We start from the raw sequence: 20,394 nt of genomic DNA, 5'->3' as shown, positions 1-20,394 counted from the left end.
ACAGCCTATCTGAGTATTGTTGCTGACATGTCCATCCCTTTATGACCACAGTGACCCATCTTCTGATGGCTACTTCCAGCAGGATAACTTTATATGTTATAAAGCGTGAATCATCTCAGACTGGTTTCTTGAACATGACAATCACTCAAATGGCCTCCACAGTCACCAGATCTCAGTCCAATAGAGGCGCACCTTTGGGATGTGGTGGAATGGGAGATTTGCATCATGGATGTGCAGCCGACAAATCTGCAGCAACTGCTGATGCGTCATGTCAATATGGACCAAACTCTCTGAGGAATGTTTCCAGTACCTTGTTGAATCTATGCCACAGTTCTGAAGGCAACCTTTTGCCTGGTCCAACCCAGCATTACTAAGGTATATATATATAATTATATTTTTGAACCAGTGTCTGCAGAGGTGCTCATGCCCTGAGAGAGATCAACTGAGAAACAGTTTCCACTCTGTAAGTATTATGTGTTGATACTCTATAGTAGAAAAATGTTTGGTCATAATGTTATTTATTGCAGGATTCTTGGGTGAAAAGGCCTCATTATACAGCAGCCATAATAACCGCAGGCAACTCTTTGTTTCGCAGAAAGAAACTTTATTCAGCTCTTGTGAAATAGCCTACATTGAAGTTTATATGAACAGTATCATTTATTTGCTGCATTATAAGATAGTTGCTTTCTTTTAAGAACATAATTATAACATTTATACAATCTAACCATGAAGGTGCTATAGCTGCAGTGAACAAAATGACAAAACATATCACAACACAATGTTGAATTGATTATTTGGAGAGAAAAAAGTGTGACATTAGCATTGTGGCTAGTACCAAGAGGCTAGCTCTTACACCATTAACACCATTGCAGTAGTTTCCCTCGCAGCAGTTGATTTTGCTGTTGACGCCGGGGATGCTCCAAGTGGCTGAACAAATGTTCCTGGTTGCACAGCCCTTCAGGGTTTGTGTTATCCCACCTGCTGTTACTAGAAATATAATTGAATGAAACATATTTCAATCTGTATTAATAATAATTAAATATTTTTTTTGCCTAATTATTGATTACTACTTATAATAATAGTAATAATAAATATTATTATTATAATAATAAAAATAACTTTTTAAAGACTTTTTGTTATTTTAATAAGATTAGAGACTAGATTGAAAAACATGAAGTTCTCCTGATTCATCAATAAATATAATAAATGTCCAGTACAGTAAGTAACTTGTACTGAAAATGACTGACTTTGATGAATAATCATGCGTTGCAGCTTCTCTGTATGCAACATTTTGAGAAATGTTTCCCATTCAAAATTGTGATATATAAAATGTCAAAGGTCCTAATTTCTCACCAATCTGAAACCCAAGGACTGAGCTTTTACCTGATGCTTTGATGCACTGGTTCTCGTCCCCTTCACAGTTCACAGTTCCTCTGCAGTCTTCATTTCCATCACAGCTGTAACATTTCTTTCCATTGGGCTTAGTTTTGGGAGGATCTTTATTCCACAATCAAAGATAATGACATTTAAAAAATAAATACATTGAACATTTAATTGCATACAATGGGATTTTACCATGGGATTTGAGTAATATATACACCTTTGCTGATTAATAAAATTCAACTCATTTAAACATTAAGAGCATTTACCTGGAGCATTTTTCTTGTTGCAGAGATCTGAACTGCAGCACTCGCTGGTAAAAATAAATTTTGTCACCCCAACATTTAGAGAGCCTTGGAGACAGTCCTGAGTAGCTGCACAGGATTTAGTTTTCAAATCCGAAATCATTGAATTTTCTGTAAAACAAGTTTGAATATCACACGTTCCGTTTTTAGTTAACAACAAACTTAAACAATAAACTCCCTCACCATAATATGTGATCAGTCTTATGTTTCCACATTGATTCTTTTCAGCCGGACATTGTATTTCAAAACACGAGGAGAAATCCTCAATGCAACTGAGAAACAAACAGGAGGTTAAAAAAAAATAAAAAATTACACAATTTAGATCCAGTTATAAATGAGTCAACATAAAATAAATTTGATTAATTATGTATAATATCAGAACTAAATCAAGACTTTCACGATTCAGGAATACACCGTTTTCAAACCAGGATGAAGCCAAAATAAAGCCAGGACTAAACTCAACCAAAACAATTTTTAATCCTGTTCTGAAATGGTAAACAATGTAATTTTCTTAACACTAATCTAGAATAATACCAGGACTGAACAAAAATAATTATAATCAGGATTCAGTTCTAAACTAGTGCAACACGATTTATATTTTTGTATATGATTGAACTATTTGTGGGGCGTAATAATATTGCTGTGAGGAGGTCACGTGGGTTGAGATGGTTTTGTTAAAAGAGCAGGATGAAGATCGGAGCCGAAGTAAAAGCTTTCCTGAGGAGCTGTCCTTCTCCTGGCAATTCTTTCACACCCTCAAGTACACACAAGAACGAGTCTTACACTAGGACTAAACCAAGTCATAGGAGACATTTTTACTTCTGACTAATTCTATTCTTTTTATGCCCTGGTATTTGTACAAGTTTATGGATTAAGCAATTTATACAATACATAACTGCACAATTATAAATGCTCTACCTTGTGGAAAAAGCACAAGTCCGATGATCAGAATACACAGCTGCATGTTGGAGATGGGTCTACAGGTCTATACATCGGCAGTTTTCTCTGATGGGAACTTTTATCAACTTCAGACCAGGCCCTGGTTTGAGGCGACACACTACAGGCAAATCCTTTTTTTTTTTGCGCTCTCCAGATACATTGTCCAATCTGCATCAAAATATTTAGCCATTGATTGTACATCATTTTACACCTTAAATAATGACACTTGGTTTGGACCAAACCATCAGACACACTCCAAACTTTTCAGTCTTGTACTGTATGAGAATTTGACTAATTAGACAGAAGGATTTGTTGTTTTATATGCTTTTATATGTTTTGGGTAAGATCTGTTCTTCTCAAATACTAAATAAGCTATTCAAAATCCACTTTCTTATCTCTAAGAAATGACCCAAGTTTTGACATGAGAGTGGAAATTCAGGAAATTCAGTCCTTCAAGTTAAACAAGAGGAAAAAGTGCTTATAATACGTTGTAATAATTGCCCAAGCAGCCAGTCCAAACATGTTTTGACATACTACATTACCAACTGACTGGCTGAACAGGCAAGTGAAATCATATACGGCGCGCTGTCCGGTGGTAGAGTGGTTAAGGCACAGCACACATATGCCAGGCTCCAAATGCAGCCGGACGTAGTGTCTTCGAATCCCGACTCCGACGATTTACTCTCTCATCCCCCATTTCATGCTACATTTCCTGTCTAATAAATAAAAAGTCAATTTTACATAATATGTCCCCATTTTTGTTCGTCGGTTTCTTTTTTTTTTCTTTTTTTTTGTTCAGTTATCGCATTTTTGACTTCCTGAATATCTACAAAAAGTTCCAAAGGGGGTTATAGAGGCAATTATTTTTAGAATATTCAGCTCGCAAGATTGTCCGACGTGACCTGACTCAACAGCTATAGCTATAGCAAAAAAGCAAGGAAATGAGACACATCAACTTTGGCCTAGGCACATCATGAAATTTGGAACTCGCGATAGAACTCCCTGTGACGAGTAATGCACAAACAGGCAGCATCGTTGTATGACGCACAGGAATTCAGCCATTTTGGATTGAACTGGCACCGCCACTTTTTTTTTTTTAAGTACTGAATAAGCAGACAAAATGTACGTGTTATTCTCTTCTTTATTTACTTCCATCAATCAACCACACCTGTGCAACAAGAATTAGGTTAAATACCCTCACCCCTCTACTACTTCCTTCACCCTTTCACAATAAAATACATTTTGTGTGTGAGACATAATACAGATTTGCCATAACTTTCCACATCTATTGACATGAAATTAAATAATCAGCCACAAGTCCCCACATGGGGAATTATCCAGTTTCCCAAATAGACGTTTCTGTCTGAGCTGAGCATATGCAAGTCTACACGGTCCAGTCTGGCCCAGACTGCGCAGTAACAAATGTCCAACGCCGAAGGGGGATGTGTCCAGCAAAGAGCTTTAAGATGCAATAGACGATTATTTGGCGATTTGAGAACTCAGGCGGAAGTGCGCATGCGCACTCTCCCGTGCGGACTGTTACGGCAATTTCCTGTAAACAATGATCAAGTAAAGAGTAACCAGGCAATAACTTGAAGCAGAAACAGAGTCTCTCGGTCTCTCTCAAAAGGTGGAAGTTTATTCACGTGCACAGTGGATAAACACCCTCTCTCTCCCTAAGACAAGTTCGTTCTGTCCCTACCTAACTTTACAATTTACAAAGTACACCTTTTATAGGTGGTAACAAACATAACATAATCACAACCCAAATCAGCTCAAAAAGAGATAGACCAGATTATCACGTCTGTGACGGTTCCAGCCATCTCTTCAGAGGTTTAATCAAAGACCATTTCCACACTGAATCCGGTCCTGACGCATTAAGATAAATTAATTGATGATTAAGAGGCGCCGGACAGTAGATATTCAGTATAATCAGGACCTCATATTCTTATCCCATCTGCACACAGGAGAACAACAAAGATATTAATTCCGTGACATGTCATGGCCTAAAACAACATTAGAATGACATGACATGACCCATTTTCTGCCATTACAATACCACTCTTTTGATTATCTTAAACCCCTGTTTAATATCATATCATCAATCAATTACCAATCAGAGAAAATATTAATTAATAATTAATAACACAACAAAAAATGAATAATAACAATAATTAGATAAATTATCAAAAAAAAATATTAATAAAAATGACCAATTTAATGATTAAAAACACTAATTAATAAAATGTAACCCTTGAAATTAGAAATAAAATAATAATCAAAATAATAATCAAAATAATAATAATAATAAAAAATAGATAAAATTATTAATAAAAAATATTAATAAAGTCAACCCCAGCTCCCCCGTCCCGAGACCCCCTCCACCGGCCAGGAAAAAACTACCAAACCTCTTTGGGATAAAAGTAGAAAACCTGAGTAGGAGAAAACCACAAAACAACTTTGGGATAAAAGTAGAAACCTGGAGGAATTCCCCTGTGAATGGGGCTCAGGACGGACAGGCTGATGCCGACTTCTGGAAGAAAAAAAAAATGCTTGATTAATTTCATCAAAATAAAGATTTCAGTCTATCTCTTGTCTTAATTTAAGTCATTACAATTTCCCTTTGAATCTGTGATTTTAAAAACAGTTTAAAAGAAATAAAACTGTTAAAGTTTTATTTGCCTCTGCTCTTGTTTATGCCGTTACTGGCTTAAGGTCTCATTCCCTTGATGATTGAATCATCATCTGAATCGCTAATGTAGCCTGTGTCTTGCTTAGACGCGTCTCTATCTGGCCCTGGAACCTGAACAGACACACATTGAGCAGAAACCATTTTACCAATCGCTTTGAACAAACATGGGAGAACACAAGAAAACAGAATCAAGATTACCCCTACAATAATGCCAAAATTTATGAGCACGTCACGCCAGGAAGTAAGAGCCCATCCTAACACAGAAAAAGGGTGAGTGGCAGTGACAGTTTCAGATTCCATGAGATTACGGAGTTTGGTCAAATTTGCGAGACCCTGTTGGATCGCACCCCCATCCTCATCATTAGCAGGAATGTAGGTACAGCAGCTCCCTTTTAGTAAAGTGCACACCCCCCCACTGGAGGCCGTTATCTGATCCAGCACAATACGATTTTGAAGTGCTACTGCGCGAAGTGCATGCATCTCCTCTCTCTCTGCCTCGAAAGTAGCTAATGTTGTGTTTATAAAAGCAGTAAATCTATAGCTAAGAGTCTCCATACGCAACATCAATTTACCCACTCCCACACTTGGGAACAATGCAAATAGGACCTTTTCCCCCGTAGTCCAAATTTTATGGTCATCTGGCACGTCAGACCCCCAAACAGCGTCATGAGATGCCAGATCCCTTTGTGTCCTGGGTGTGTGATGTGGTATGCTGGATATTATGTATGAATGATCTGAAGGAATCACAGCTGCGCATCGGCCAACCCATCCCGCCGGAAGACATTCATACATGTAATATCCACAAAGAAACATGTACTCCTCTTTTGGAACGGTCCCTAAAATGTCTGGAACAGTGTAGTAAGGTGCACATGTGGTTTTGGGGCCCGCCTGAGAATTATTCAGGTGGGTGCTCAAGTGGGTGTTGTTCACCAGATAAGTGCACGGGACATACACTGTGGAACAATATAAATCAAGGATTTGCCCTACATGGAGTGGTTTAAGTTCAGATCCTGGACCGATAGATAAGGTGGATGCAATAGTCTGTGCAAAGCATGTAAATTTAGAGCCAGGTCGAATGTGGACTGGTCCAAAAAGCGGCCCTAGTTTTACATTTTTAGGAGGTCTGATGTGAATCTGAGGTCGGAACTTAATCTTGCGTGGAAGAAGAGGAATTACCGTTCTCCACGCAGACCAAACTATCCTACTCAGAAGTTTAACATTATCTCTAGAAATTAGAGTGCCAGGTAACATGTTGGATAAATTAGGCACAGGGAGAGGGAGCACGTGTGGGGAGTTGGTTGCCATGGGCATGTGTGTACATACATAACAATCTCTCCGCTTGTGACTGTCGGCTACATATTTAGTATCGATACCAATAGTTTAGTGTATAGACGGTGGAATGGTTATAAGTGTCTGTGAGAGACTCGATCTTGGATGTGTCGTCATAGTGCAGTGTACGAGTGTTACGGTCTACTCTGTTTTCTCTGTGGGGCCACATCCAGCTAGGCAGAGTGATAAACCATATTATTCCCAACGCCAGAACTATTGACAGACCCAGTGCATAAATCATTATTCTATAGTTCAGCAACCTGATGTTGAGCTCGACCTTTCTGTCGGTCAGATACCATTTAGAGCTCTGACGCTCCGGGGGACTCCTCCCCCCAGGAGGAGCCGGGTGAGCCTCAGGAATCATGAAGACGATGAAGGCAGTATTTGTGTAGATATTACCAGACGATGCAGAAGAACGTGGAGCTTTAAACCGCGCCGGGTTTTGGCAACGTGCCCCGTGCTCGGAGCACTCGATCAGTGGGCTCTGGTGCCTTTCGAGGTTTACGACCTGCTCGGACCCCGACTTTCTCGAACTTGAGATCGTTGCAAAAAGGTCCCACGACGTCCTCTGTGGTTGCCCCTTGTGTCCGACCCACGAGTGGACCGACACCCGCGTTGTCGTTGATCTCCGCAGGTGTGCTGAAGATGGCTCGGCAGTGAGATGCGTGAACCCAGGTGCCCCGTTCTGCGACTTTCACTGCGGTGTGAGTGATGAGGAGGACCTGGACTGGGCCAATCCACCTTTTGGAACACCACCTTTTCCTCCTCGGCTCTCGGATCAAGATCCAGTCACCTGGTTTGAAGTTGTGGAGGACAGCTTCTGCTGCCTTTGGGAGAGCGGCTTTCACCTGTGCAAAAATTGAGGACAACAGGTCATCCAATTCTTTACAGTAAGCTAGCATTGAGTCGTCGCACAGGGAGGAATCGGGCAGATCTCGTGGCGGAGGTGGGTCGAGGCCTATGTTAGGTGGGCGAGCAAACAGGATTTCAAATGGACTCATGTTACATCTTGCCTGTACCCGCATTCTCATGCACATCAACGCCAGTGGCAGTGCGTTAACCCAGGAGAGTCCAGTTTGCTCACATATTTTGGTCAGTTTTGTTTTGAGTGTCCCGTTACATCTCTCGGCGAGACCATAAGATTCTGGGTGATAAGAAGTATGTTTTCGGAGATCGATGCCCAGAAATTGACCCACCTCCTCTATCACTTTTGCTACAAAGTGGCTGCCATTGTCACTTGAAATTTTTTCAGGAACGCCCCAGCGTGGCACAATCTCTGTAATCAGAGCTTTAACCACTGCGTTGCTGGAGGCATGTTTACAAGGAAACGCCTCGACATAACGTGACCAGATGTCAACAAACACTAAACAGAATTTCTTGCCTTCTGATGGATTAAGCTCAATGAAATCCATTTGCATATGCCCAAAAGGTCTTTCTGGCGGTGGGTGTGCCGCCTGTGGAATTTGTCTTGCTCTACCTGGATTATTGTTTACACAGATAGCACAAGATTGACAAAATGTTTGGGCATAAAAGGTAAAACCTTTCGTGAACCAATTCTGTCCCACAGCCGTCACCATCCCCCCTTTTGACGCATGGTCCCGTCCATTTGAGATCAGCGCCATCTGCCTGAAGAAATGTTTAGGTAAACAGGTTTTTTTGTTAGGCCCAACCCAAATGCCATCACACTTCTCAGCCCCCGCCTTCTTCCACACAGAGATTTCCTCTGACGTGGAGAATTCCTGCATGGCTGATAAGGACTCTGGAAGAGAAGTGTTATTAGACACAAAACATTCATTTTGCTCTTGTCTGCAGAGATAAGATGCGGCCTTGGCTGCCTTGTCCGCTCTGCTGTTTCCCTGTGAAATTGGGTCAGTTCTGTTAGTATGAGCTTGACATTTGCATATAGCAATATCAGATGGGAGCAAGATCGCCGTCAGGAGTTCCCCAACGTGCGTGCAGTTCAGAATAGGCTTACCATCCGATTTCAAAAAGTTCCTGTGTCGCCACAACCCCGCCCAGTCGTGGCATACACCAAACGCATAGCAAGAGTCTGTGAAAATTGTGACGGACTGACCCTTCGCCAATGTGCATGCGACTGTCAGAGCCACCAATTCTGCAGTCTGTGCAGAGAAATGAGAGGGCAGTGGGCCGCCACATCCCACTCAGAGCATACTGCAAAGCCAACACGGTTCTGTCCCGTGTTGGTGTCTCGAGACGCTGATCCATCTACATAAAAAAACAAGTCAGAGTTAACAAGTGGCTCCTCTTTCAGATCCGGTCTCGGAATATTGTAATGGCAGAAAATGGGTCATGTCATGTCATTCTAATGTTGTTTTAGGCCATGACATGTCACGGAATTAATATCTTTGTTGTTCTCCTGTGTGCAGATGGGATAAGAATATGAGGTCCTGATTATACTGAATATCTACTGTCCGGCGCCTCTTAATCATCAATTAATGCGTCAGGACCGGATTCAGTGTGGAAATGGTCTTTGATTAAACCTCTGAAGAGATGGCTGGAACCGTCACAGACGTGATAGTCTGGTCTATCTCTTTTTGAGCTGATTTGGGTTGTGATTATGTTATGTTTGTTACCACCTATAAAAGGTGTACTTTGTAAATTGTAAAGTTAGGTAGGGACAGAACGAACTTGTCTTAGGGAGAGAGAGGGTGTTTATCCACTGTGCACGTGAATAAACTTCCACCTTTTGAGAGAGACCGAGAGACTCTGTTTCTGCTTCAAGTTATTGCCTGGTTACTCTTTACTTGATCATTGTTTACAGGAAACTGCCGTAACAATTTGGCGTCTTACGAACGACGGATCCTTCGGCGGCGGTCCATCTTTTCCGGGTTCGTGTGAAGCAGGGCTGGCCACCTGGAACACCACATTCCAGCCTCCACTCTCCACGGTTTGAGACGGGAGGCCTGCGTCACCGGCCCGGAGGAGGGGAGCGCCGACGTTCGGATTCGAAAACAACCACCGCGGTGAGTCTTTTTTTTGTCTCTCTCAACTAGGTCGAAATCATAGGGTATTAATCTGTTTTTGTAATTTTTTTTTTTGGTACTTTGTTTTACTCTCGGATCTGTTTTGAATATTTCTTGTGATATTTTGCTAAAGTTACATTTACTGGTGTCTGTAGGAGGACATTGTTTGTTTTTATAACACACTCGAGATAACCATAATCAGTCAGCAGAAGGCCACTGCAGAGAAGAGCCCACTTATTTCACTAGCTAAAGCAATTTAAAAATTGTCTTGTAGTCTAGTTTTGCCTGGGGTAAAAATAGTCTTAGCGAGTGGTGGACCCTAGACTAAAGAAGAGTGGAAGGTACGATTTAGCATAACACAGACGTGTGATTTTGACTTAACGTACGGTTACAAAATGGGGAAAAATCAATCGAAGTGTGTAAAAATTCCTGAGACACCAGTAATGTTGATAATGTCAAACAAGTATGGGGCGGAGTGTTTAGAATGCTTGCCGATTTGGACTGAAAAATGTGGGTTCCCAGTAGGAGGGTCTTTAAGCATGAGTCAAATTGCAAAACTTAAAACAAACTTAGAGGAAGCACAAGAGAAGCTGTTAAAATCTAAAAAAGTATCAAGTGAATCGGTTAAGTGGGTGCGGAAACACGAGAAGTGGGTAAAAGTGTGGGAGACGGAAGCTGAGTCACGTGAGCGAAAGAGACTATGTAAACAATTGACTGTGAAGGTTGAATGTGAGGAAGAAGGAGAGAGTCGAAAACCGCCGCAATATTCACATACTGCTGCCAACCCTTATCGCATAGCAGACACCAGCACACACACGGCTGGTGCGCGCCCACGCACACACGCACTCACACTCACACCGCCACAACTGGGAGAACGGATCACTTCGTCTATGCCTTCTCTTTATCCAGATTTGACCGGTCTTTCTGCGGCGCTGCTCGACACCGACCTGGACGCCTACCCCAGCGGTCGACCCCACCCAAACCCACCACCAGAACTCGAGGAGGACGGAGCCACAGGGGGCATCGAGCCAACGCAAGTAAAATACAAAAAACCCAAACCTGCTCAAGTAGAAAGGACTGGACTAACCTTCTACGGACAGGACAAGATATTGGACCACACATGTCCTTGCCAATGGTGGAGGTGGCAGGCCCGGAGGGACAGATGTTTGTTTATAGACCCTGGAGCCCAGAGGAGGTCCTGGCCAACTCCAAAGCCCTGCCTAACCCAGTGCCCAATGGGACTACATTTGCTAGAGAATTCGAAGAATTTTGCCAAGAGCTAAGACCTTCCGGGTTAGAATGTAGAAAAATTTTACTATCTGCTCTGAGGACAAGCGATTTTGCAAAAATTAATGGAGCCATTCCACCTAATGACATGCGGGCCGACAAACCAGTCTATGAACACAATGTGGGATACATTGCGGCTATAAAGGGGCTGAATACGGCCATCACTGAGGCCTTTCCAATCAAATATGACCCTGAAGCCCTCCTGGGGTGTAAACAAAGGCCAGACGAGACCACAGACGACTATTTTCATAGATTCTCCGTTCTGTATAAAGAAAAGAGTGGCATGGTAGACACACCGGGCTCAGCATATGAAGAAAGCCTTTGTCGGGCCCTCTGCCCTGGCATCCTTCCAGACATTTTTGCCAAAGTGGAAAAGTTGTATATTGGTGGACTTGACCAGCCCAAGCTCGATGACCTGCGCAGATATGCACGTCATGCGCAAAAGCTTATCTCAAAGACACAAAAAAAAAAGGAAGAGAAACGGGCTACGGAACAACACGAGGCCACACTGACACTTTTTTTCCGGTAGACCAGAGGGGCATCACCAACGCGGCCGTGGGCGTGGGCGTGGGAGACGAGAACAACGTAGGGGGGCGTGTTTCACATGTGGACAGTTCGGACACTTTGCCAGAGACTGCACAGCTGCACCACAGCAGCCCGGACCTTATGTTAACGATCAACTTCCCACAGCAAATCACGCACCGACCCCCCACGTACCCAGACCACAACATTTTCTCCCCACTATGCAGCCTGGACCTTACTATGCTAACGGACAACTGTCCATGGCCAATCATGGACTCAGATCACAACAAGCTCTGCCCACTCAACCATGTTTAGCTCTTCCAGCTCCTGGACATTATGGGGGGTCGGATTGACTGGCGGGGGCGGAAGGGGGCAGGTCCGAGCACGCAGCAGAGACGACTGGCTCAACGACACACGCACCGGAACAACACCCACAACAACACCTGCAAGAGGGTAACATGCACCTGGCACAACTCACACACGCAATCACCTATCTTGAGGCATGTGCAGTGGTACCGGAGGGTACCTATTCTAAAATTAGTCAAGCTAAAGCTAAATTTCCAGAGTACCAATTGAACGTTAACGGGGAAAAAAATGATTTTTTGGTGGATTCAGGGGCTACAAATTCAGTGATTAAATGTTCTGCACTAACGAAAAAACCTCGGCTGGGGGGTCGTTACACATTTTCATTATCAGCTTCTGGTGAGACAACGAAGGAGCATTTCACATCTCCTTTAACATGTTTTGATGTCGGTGGTCACTCGTTCAAACATTCATTTCTCTATTCCCCTTTGTGTGTCCAGTGAACTTGATAGGACGGGATCTGATGTGTCGATTAGGAATTTGCCTTATCTCCACATCAGACGGCCTGCAGGTCACAAATAACAGAGAATTGGTACATGGTTTAAATTTTCTGGCAGAGCGTACAGAGGCTCCTGAATATGACTATTTTTGGAAATTGTCCCCAAATTCCTCAATTCAGTTAATTTCATTAGCCTATGAGAAAGTGACACACAATGAGAATGTTGACTTCAAGGATGTGAGAGAATTGCAGTGCTCGTTTTGTTTGCCCACAGATGCAACAGAAATAGAATGTGATTTTGATGCTTGTTGGAATGAATTCTGTGAGGACTTTTTAAAGACTGAACATTTATTCTGGGGTAGAGACTTTTCTGTTGTCTCCGTGTCACTCCCCGACTCACTTAAAAACTTTAGCCTGTCAAACTCAAATCTGTACGTAGCATTATCAAAACCAAAGAATGCTAATTGGGGGGAGGTACAGGATTTTGTCCATCAATGTTTTATGGCGGAGGACTGGGATAGTGTTCCAAACTCTAATGTGACATTTTCACGGTCTTCAGGCGCATGGCGGGTGTGTTTACAGTCGCCTCTGCATTCCTTTCGCTGTGTTTCCACTGATAAGAGATACGCTGCTCCGGGAGCGGATTGTTTTTTATCTCAGGCTGGGGCAGAGGCGATACCTGTGGGCTAAGAGTATCCACAATATCCTCTGCGCCCAGAGGCGGTTGAAGGTATTACTCCGGTGTTTGAAGCCCTGAGGGAGGCGGGAGTAATAGTTCCTTGTAAATCGGGGGGGGGTACGGAGCCCCCCCCCGATGTACAGCCCTGTCGTGGCTGTGGTGCCAAACCCATACACTATCTTATCTCAGATTCCTCCAGAGGCAAAATATTTCACAGTTGTGGATCTAGCTAATGCTTTTTTCTCTGTCCCCGTTCACCAGGATTCGCAGTTTTGGTTTGCTTTCGAGTTTCAGAATCGACTCTGGACTCTGACACGGCTGTATCAGGGGTTCGTGCATTCTCCAACATGGTACAATGCAGCGCTGCGAGATTCATTGGCTCCCTTGCGACTGGCACCAGGTAGCTGCCTGCTACAATATGTGGATGACATATTGTTGTGCTCGCAAACCGAGGACCAATGTAAACAAGATACGGTGACCTTACTCAAACATTTGCATGCAGAAGGCCACAAGGCCAGTCTCTCAAAATTGCAATATGTTAAAGAGGAAGTAATATTTCTGGGTCATGTGATATCTAAAAATGGCAAAAGCATTACGACGAAGCGCGTTTCAGCCATTCAGAATATTCCGAAACCAATAACTAAGAAACAATTGATGTCATTTCTAGGAATGTGTTCATATTGTCGACAGTTCATTCCAAATTATTCTGTAATGGAGTCTCCTTTAGGTGCACTAATCCATGGAAAAGGCCTTAGGACTAATGACAAACTGACATGGACAGAGGAAGCAGACAAAGCTTTCTGTGAGTTGAAAATGGCTTTACAGAAGCCTCCAACTCTGGGGTTACCTGACCCAACAAGACCTTTCACACAGACTGTTGACGAACGCAACGGCTGCATGACTTCTGTCCTCTTACAGGCGCACGGGGGCTCCCTGCGACCTGTGGCTTTTTTCTCTGCTAAGCTGGACCCCGTTGCAGCCGGCATGCCACGATGTCTACGCGCGGTGGCGGCTGCTGAAAAAGCAGTCTTGGCCTCGCGTGATCTGGAGGGCTATGCTGAGCTAACACTGCTTGTGCCACATGCTGTCTCTCTGATCCTGCTGGAACAGAAAACTTTGCATCTTTCTGCTTCCCGATGGCTCAGGTACAACACAGTTTTGCTTGAATTACCTAACGTCACAGTAAAACGATGCACACAGCTTAACCCTGCCACCCTCTTGCCCACCCCTGAAGAGGGCGAAGCTCACTGTTGCATTTCTACAATCGAACAGGTGTGCACCCCGAGACCGAGAGACCGAGAGACTCTGTTTCTGCTTCAAGTTATTGCCTGGTTACTCTTTACTTGATCATTGTTTACAGGAAACTGCCGTAACAGGACCGATACAACACACACGTGCGTTTGTTTATTAGCGCGACGGAACGCATCGCATCTCTCGTCTCCCGTAGATTTCCGTCTTCTTCTGCGTCAGCTCGAACAGTCTTTCTCCGTCTTCATTTTGTCCCGTACACTGAGGGAACTATATTATGATAGATCAATGCGCTTAGACACGCGGAAACGTGGGGACGAGCCGCACGCGGCTGCAGGTGAGCGGTAGGTGCGTTTTATGATTGATACGTGGCAGGACTAATTGGCAGTCCAACCCACGGGGAAATAAGACTCAGATTTGGGCCAAAAAAATTGTCCATTCAACCTTTAAGAGTTATGCAGAACAGCACTGTTTACATGAGTGGGAGAACAATTTAACCACGTAAAATTGGTCCGTACTAATGATTCTATAACTTATAATGCATTTTATTTATGCCCATGAAGGTTTTTTCCTTACGATTATCTTGTCCATATGGGGATAGTAACACGACTCTGGTGCACTAGTTTTGAAGTTAGTCAAGATTCTGGCCTTTCACAGAATGCACCACACCACGCCCTCAATTTTCTTAACTCCACCTCATATTTCGGAATCACACATCTTGTTTAAAATTCCATGCCCTGCGCTGTCAGCAATTGGGCCCGTCCACAGGAAACTGTAGCTTCATCTTTGAAGATGTGTGGTGTGTTTCTGATGTGCCACCATTGGAGTCCAAATTAGAAATGTTTGTTGGAAACAGCTCAGAAGTCCTCTTGTAGAATGAGGCTGATTTTTGACTTAATGTAGAGGCTAGTTTGCCCTGCCAAAAACAGCTACTACTGGTTGAAGGTGTATAGAAGTTTTAAGCACACGTGTCTTCCAAAGCATCAAAAAATAGTCCAGGGAAATAGTTAAAATTTATTTATTTGGCTCACCTTTGCTACAATAACACAAGGAACATATGGAACTGCATTAGACACGGTCAAAAATCATATGCCTCTGCATCGTCCAACACCTGATGCCAATTTCCAGCCCTCTTTATACTGGGGTTTCCAAACCCAATAACTACACAACAGTGCCCCATAGGGGCTGGAGGTGCACATATGAAAGGCAGTCAAAATGGTTCCTACAATAATAATAATCATAATCATAATCATAAAATAATAATAACAATAGTTGCTGATCAACAAGTCTTCTTCTCTACTGTCCCTGTAGAGAATTGCTTTCCTCTAAATTCCTTCAAAGTCGCTGGGGAAAATCTTGAGCTTGGTCAGACTCCTTGGTCAGGACCACCTTAGCCAGAGGATTCTTGTGTGCATGTTTTGAAGTGCCAGAGGAAATCAATCTAGAAAGGGGGAGAAACATACTCTCACAGAAAGGCTCAGGCTTAGAATAATACACATTACTCTTTGAATGCCTTGAAGGTGGACAAGCACTTTATAAATACACCGCAGTGTTCTCACTGAGGGCTTTTGGCATGGCCCACCATGCTGCCGCCGGGACCCGCCATGCTCAAAATATGCTGCCATGCACCGGCTGGCCCCCACCATGCTGAAAAAATGCCACCAGGTATTAAGATCCGTGCGTGCGCCGCGGGCATTTTAGTGTGCTGCTGCGCTCGCGCGCGGCACCCGAATGCGCGATGACCACACCCGAAGGTTTATCAGCTTCAAATATATAACATTTGCTCGTGGGTTTCGTGTCGTGTGGCCAAATTGGAAATTTTTTCAATGAAAACTGTGGGAGAAAATGCCAAATGTACGATGAGGTGCACTTGAGTCAGTGCCATGTTTGATCCAATATGGCCAACTTCCTGTACGACTTAGGGTGGGGTCATAGTATTATTTTTTACATGTCCTCACTTGAAATATTTTTTGGAGTAAGTGTCATAATTTTACGATTTTTTTTTTAATTGTAGGCGGTGCTAGTGAGTCATTTTGCGTCATTCATTTTTTTAAACACCAAAAAAACAAACCGATCCACCTATCCTGAATTTTGGGTAAAAAAATGTGACTTTTCGTTAACGTTCAGGGGGTCAAAATTGGGGTGGTTCGGGAGAGAAAAATAATAATAATAACGGAAACTTTTTTATGGACATTGTTTTTCCGCTATAAAAAATCAAGCTAGAGCCAAGTGATTTTGTCATATTGTGCCTGGTCACAAATGAACCTGTTATAAATGTTTTCAGTTGTCTAAGACAAACAAATTGTCATTTATTAATTTTTAAAAATAAAAATTTGGAAATGGCGCTAGAGAGCCATTTTTTTTTTAAAGCTAGTCACTACATTTGCATATCATTGCGTTCAGATTCAAAATCTTCACAAACACGTATAATTTTTTTAAATATTCCTAAATTTGCAATTTTGTTTAAAATTCACAATGACCTTACCCGAAGGCGTATCAGCTTCAACTTCATAATATATAATTGATCTTGGGTTTTGTGTCTTGTGGCCTTTGAAGTGTTTTCTAAGAAAACTCTAGGAGAAAATGAAAGTCAAAAGTACGAAAGGTGCACTTTTGTCAGCTCCGTGTTTGATCCAATATGGCCGACTTCCTGTATAACTTAGGGCGGGGGTCATAATATTATTTTTTACATGTTCTCACATGTACAATTTTTTGGAGTGAGCGTCATATTTTTACTGCAACTTTTTTTGCGGTCGTGCTCCCATTTGTCCCATGTTAATCGATTTTTGAGGTGGCGTTACTGAGCCGTCTTTCAATATTTTTTCACGAAACCTTCACTCAAAATTATACCACTTACAAGCATATCCATCTTTGTTTACTACTCGATTTTTGCGTTTTTCCAGCCCCCGGATACAATATTAATAAGTCCTTTGCCGGGACGATTCTCGTCCTTCGGCTCGGGCCTAATAATCATAATCATAATCCTAATAATTTCATATGTTCAGCAAAAAGTTAAAAGACACAGGAAAGGGGTAATATTGTCTTTGAGACAAAGTCAATAATAATAATATCCTACTAAGAATGTTACGTCAGTTCAATTTAGCCAACAACACTGTTAAATGGTTCACATCTCATCTTCAAGGGAGAACTCTGTTTAGGTAAATGGAGCAATATCTGAACTAATGGACAGTTCCGTCAGTTTGCTGCGGGGGTCTGTTCTCGGCCTCCTGCTGTTTATTGGATGTGCTGTATGTTTCAGAAACATCTGGCCAAGCTAGTGTTTATCTGAAGCAGAGTTGCTGATATTAAAATGCATAATCCTAACTCTTACAATCTAAACATGCTATTTTCAGAGAACAAAAAACACCAGTAGCCAGAAATGTGATCATCACATTGCAATGTTGAATTGATTTATTTGGAGAGAAAGAGTGACATTAGCATTGTGGCAAGTACAAGGAGGCTAGCACTTAAACCATTAACACCATTGCAGTAGTTTCCCTCGCAGCAGCTGATTGTGCTGCTGATGCCGGGGATGCTCAGGTTTTTGGCCAAACACATGCTCTTGGTAGCGCAGCCCTTCATAGTCCCTGGTTTCTTCCCTGTTGTCACAACAAATAATATTGATAAAAACATATATTTAAAAAGGTGTATTTTGAAAACATAATAGGCTCAATTAATTATTATTATTTACTTCATTTATTTCCAAATTACACTTTTTAAAAACATTACATTTTAGTTCTCATAGAGAAGTGACTTTCTTTATTGAATCGATTGAATCAGCCCTCAGTCCACTAGAGTCTAGAGCGGTACCTCTGTAACTTCAGGATTGTGCTGGTTACCTGATACTTTGATGCACTGGTTCTCGTCCCCTTCACAGTTCACAGTTCCTCTACAGTCTTCATTTCCATCACAGCGGTAACATTTCTTTCCATTGGGCTTAGTTTTGGGGGGTTCTTTAGATCACAATTAGAATCACAAGTTAGTTTCCAAATATCTTATATTGAAATTCTGGAATGGCACGATTATTTTTATTAGACAAGGCTTGGAAATAATAAAAGGAGGAAGTCCTTTTATTCGAGCAAATGACAAGATAATTTTGTACATATATTACTTTGAAACTACTTATTATGTGCCTGATTTATGAACATATAGCCTGCAACTTTTACTTGCCAGTTTAGGACTTACACCTGGTTCTCCAGTGCATTATTGGCAACATTTGAGCCCAGGAGCTGAGTAAAATTCATCAGGAGAGTTCCTCCAGCCCTGGCTCATTGGAACAGTTCGGCTTTAGTCGGTAATACTCTGTAAATGTCTCAGTGAGATGATTTAATAATAAAAGCTGCTGCTGAGGAAATTACACAGATTTCTTGGAGAGTGCTGTTTAGTTTTTCTGAGATAGAATATCAAAGACTACACAAACATTTTTACCATAGGATCAAGGTCATTTATACACCTTTGCTGATTAATAAAATTCAAAACATTTTTAAACATTAAGAGCATTTACCTGGAGCATTTTTGTTGTTGCAGAGATCTGAACTGCAGCACTCGCTGGTCAAAATAAATTTGGACACTCCAACATTTAGAGAGCCTTGGAGACAGTCCTGAGTAGCTGCACAGGATTTACTTTTAAAATCCGAAATCATTGAATTTCCTGCAAAACAAGTTTGAATTTCACACATTCCGTTTTTCGTTAACAACAAACTTAAACAATAAACTCCCTCACCATTATATGTGATCAGTCTTATTGTTCCACATTGATTCTTTTCAGCCGGACATTGCATTTCAGGGCAGGCGGAGAAGCCCTCAATGCACCGGTGACACTTCAGAGTGTGAGCTGTTGAAATACAAACAAATATCAGCAACACAACAAACAGGAGGAAAAAGTCTAAGCCAGGTCGAAACCCAGAACTCAACCAGATCTCAACCAGAATGATTTAAACTATAAATGAGCACACACTTTATTAGCTTGGTACTAATCTATACCAGGACTAAACTAAACCAAGATCAGAAATAAACCTGGTCTAGACAAGGATTAAACCAGCATTAAACAAAACCAGTACAATTCCAATCCAGTTCTAAATAAGAAATGTATTTTCTCAAAACCAATCCATAATCATACCTGGATCAGAGATTAGTATGTACAAATCAACAAATAACACAATACAAAACATAACTGCCTGATTATAAATGTCTTACCTAGAGGAAAAAGCACAAGCCCGATGATCAGAAGACGCAGATGCATGTTAGAGATGTGTCCTACGTCTATGAGTCTGCAGTTTTCTCTGATTCTCTGCTTTTATCAACTTCAGAGTTCAGACCACGCCCTGTTTTGAGACGATGCATTAGCCATAATTGCATTTACAGTATCTTCACTTCTTTTACGGCTCTGATGAGTTCAAATGTGTTGTCAGTTCATGCATTTTTAATATCAGTCATTTTTTTGTGTAATTGTTAAAACAATTGTGAGAAAAGCATATACTGAAAAGTCTTTCATTCTAACACTGCATTCTGTAAGTGTGAATAAATGTTTCAACTACAAGATTATAATGTCTTTCTCTCAAATCAAACATCTAAATCAAATGTCTCATAGAGGAACATTTTTTTAATTTGAAAGTTCATAGAAGAATTTTCTTTGTAAACAATAGGAGAGTGCACAGGAAATTAAATTCAGTGCTTTGGTTGGAATAGGAAATGGCATAGATTTATAGACTGCAGAATGACGGATATATTCCTCCTGCTCAAAGCATTGTCATTCATAATTCAGAGCCTTGTGAAAGTCTAATGGAGTAGGTGATAAGTGAAACTTTAGGGTGTTTTTTTGTGTATTTATTATTAAACTGCAGCATGTAACAATTATAATTTTAAAATTGCTTTCATCATAACACAGCAATAATGATCTAAAACGCCTTTAAAATAGAAACAGGTCCATTGACTGTTCAAAAATGCAAAACTGAATAGCCCGCCTCTTTATAGTAGCATTCAGGGCTGCAGAAATGCTCAGTGGTGCCCCCATACCCCCAAAACCCTTCGAACTTGTAAAAAATATGTATTTCTACAGTTTTATTTTGATATAAACTAATTCATTTTATATACTGCTTAAATCACAATCCTAATGATATGATCCACTGGGGATCATATCATTTCCAATTCTGGTGCATTTTAGATGTAATATTATCAGCAACTCATTACTCAGTTTATTATGAGGGCCCCCACAGTCCCTAAATGCC

General features: G+C 41.7%; 1 protein-coding gene across 3 annotated transcripts; it reads right to left on the bottom strand.

Annotated features, from left to right (window-relative positions):
- Nucleotides 1-583: 583 nt before the first annotated feature.
- Nucleotides 584-19,429, bottom strand: LOC140374023 (urokinase plasminogen activator surface receptor-like). 3 transcript variants are annotated; one of them, XM_072460785.1, is made up of 5 exons: nt 19,364-19,429; nt 18,891-19,001; nt 18,672-18,818; nt 18,007-18,120; nt 584-987 (listed from the first exon to the last, which is right to left on the bottom strand). In XM_072460785.1, exons 1-5 carry the CDS (start codon nt 19,407-19,409, stop codon nt 791-793), a joined length of 615 nt encoding a protein of 204 aa, XP_072316886.1. In that variant the 5' UTR covers nt 19,410-19,429; the 3' UTR covers nt 584-790. The 3 variants fall into 3 exon arrangements, with proteins under 3 accessions (XP_072316886.1, XP_072316887.1, XP_072316885.1); XM_072460786.1 differs by lacking the exon at nt 584-987 and adding an exon at nt 17,414-17,766; XM_072460784.1 differs by lacking the exon at nt 584-987 and adding an exon at nt 17,414-17,776 and having other exon boundaries at nt 18,008-18,120.
- Between the last annotated feature and the right edge of the window lie 965 nt (nt 19,430-20,394).

Source organism: Eucyclogobius newberryi, unplaced genomic scaffold (assembly GCF_026437365.1).
Source record: "Eucyclogobius newberryi isolate DKJ021-1_F unplaced genomic scaffold, fEucNew1.0.hap1 SCAF_3, whole genome shotgun sequence".
NCBI lineage: Eukaryota > Metazoa > Chordata > Actinopteri > Gobiiformes > Gobiidae > Eucyclogobius > Eucyclogobius newberryi.
The sequence above is the reverse complement of the archived record's forward strand: the minus strand, read 5'-3'. Positions and strand labels throughout refer to the sequence as shown.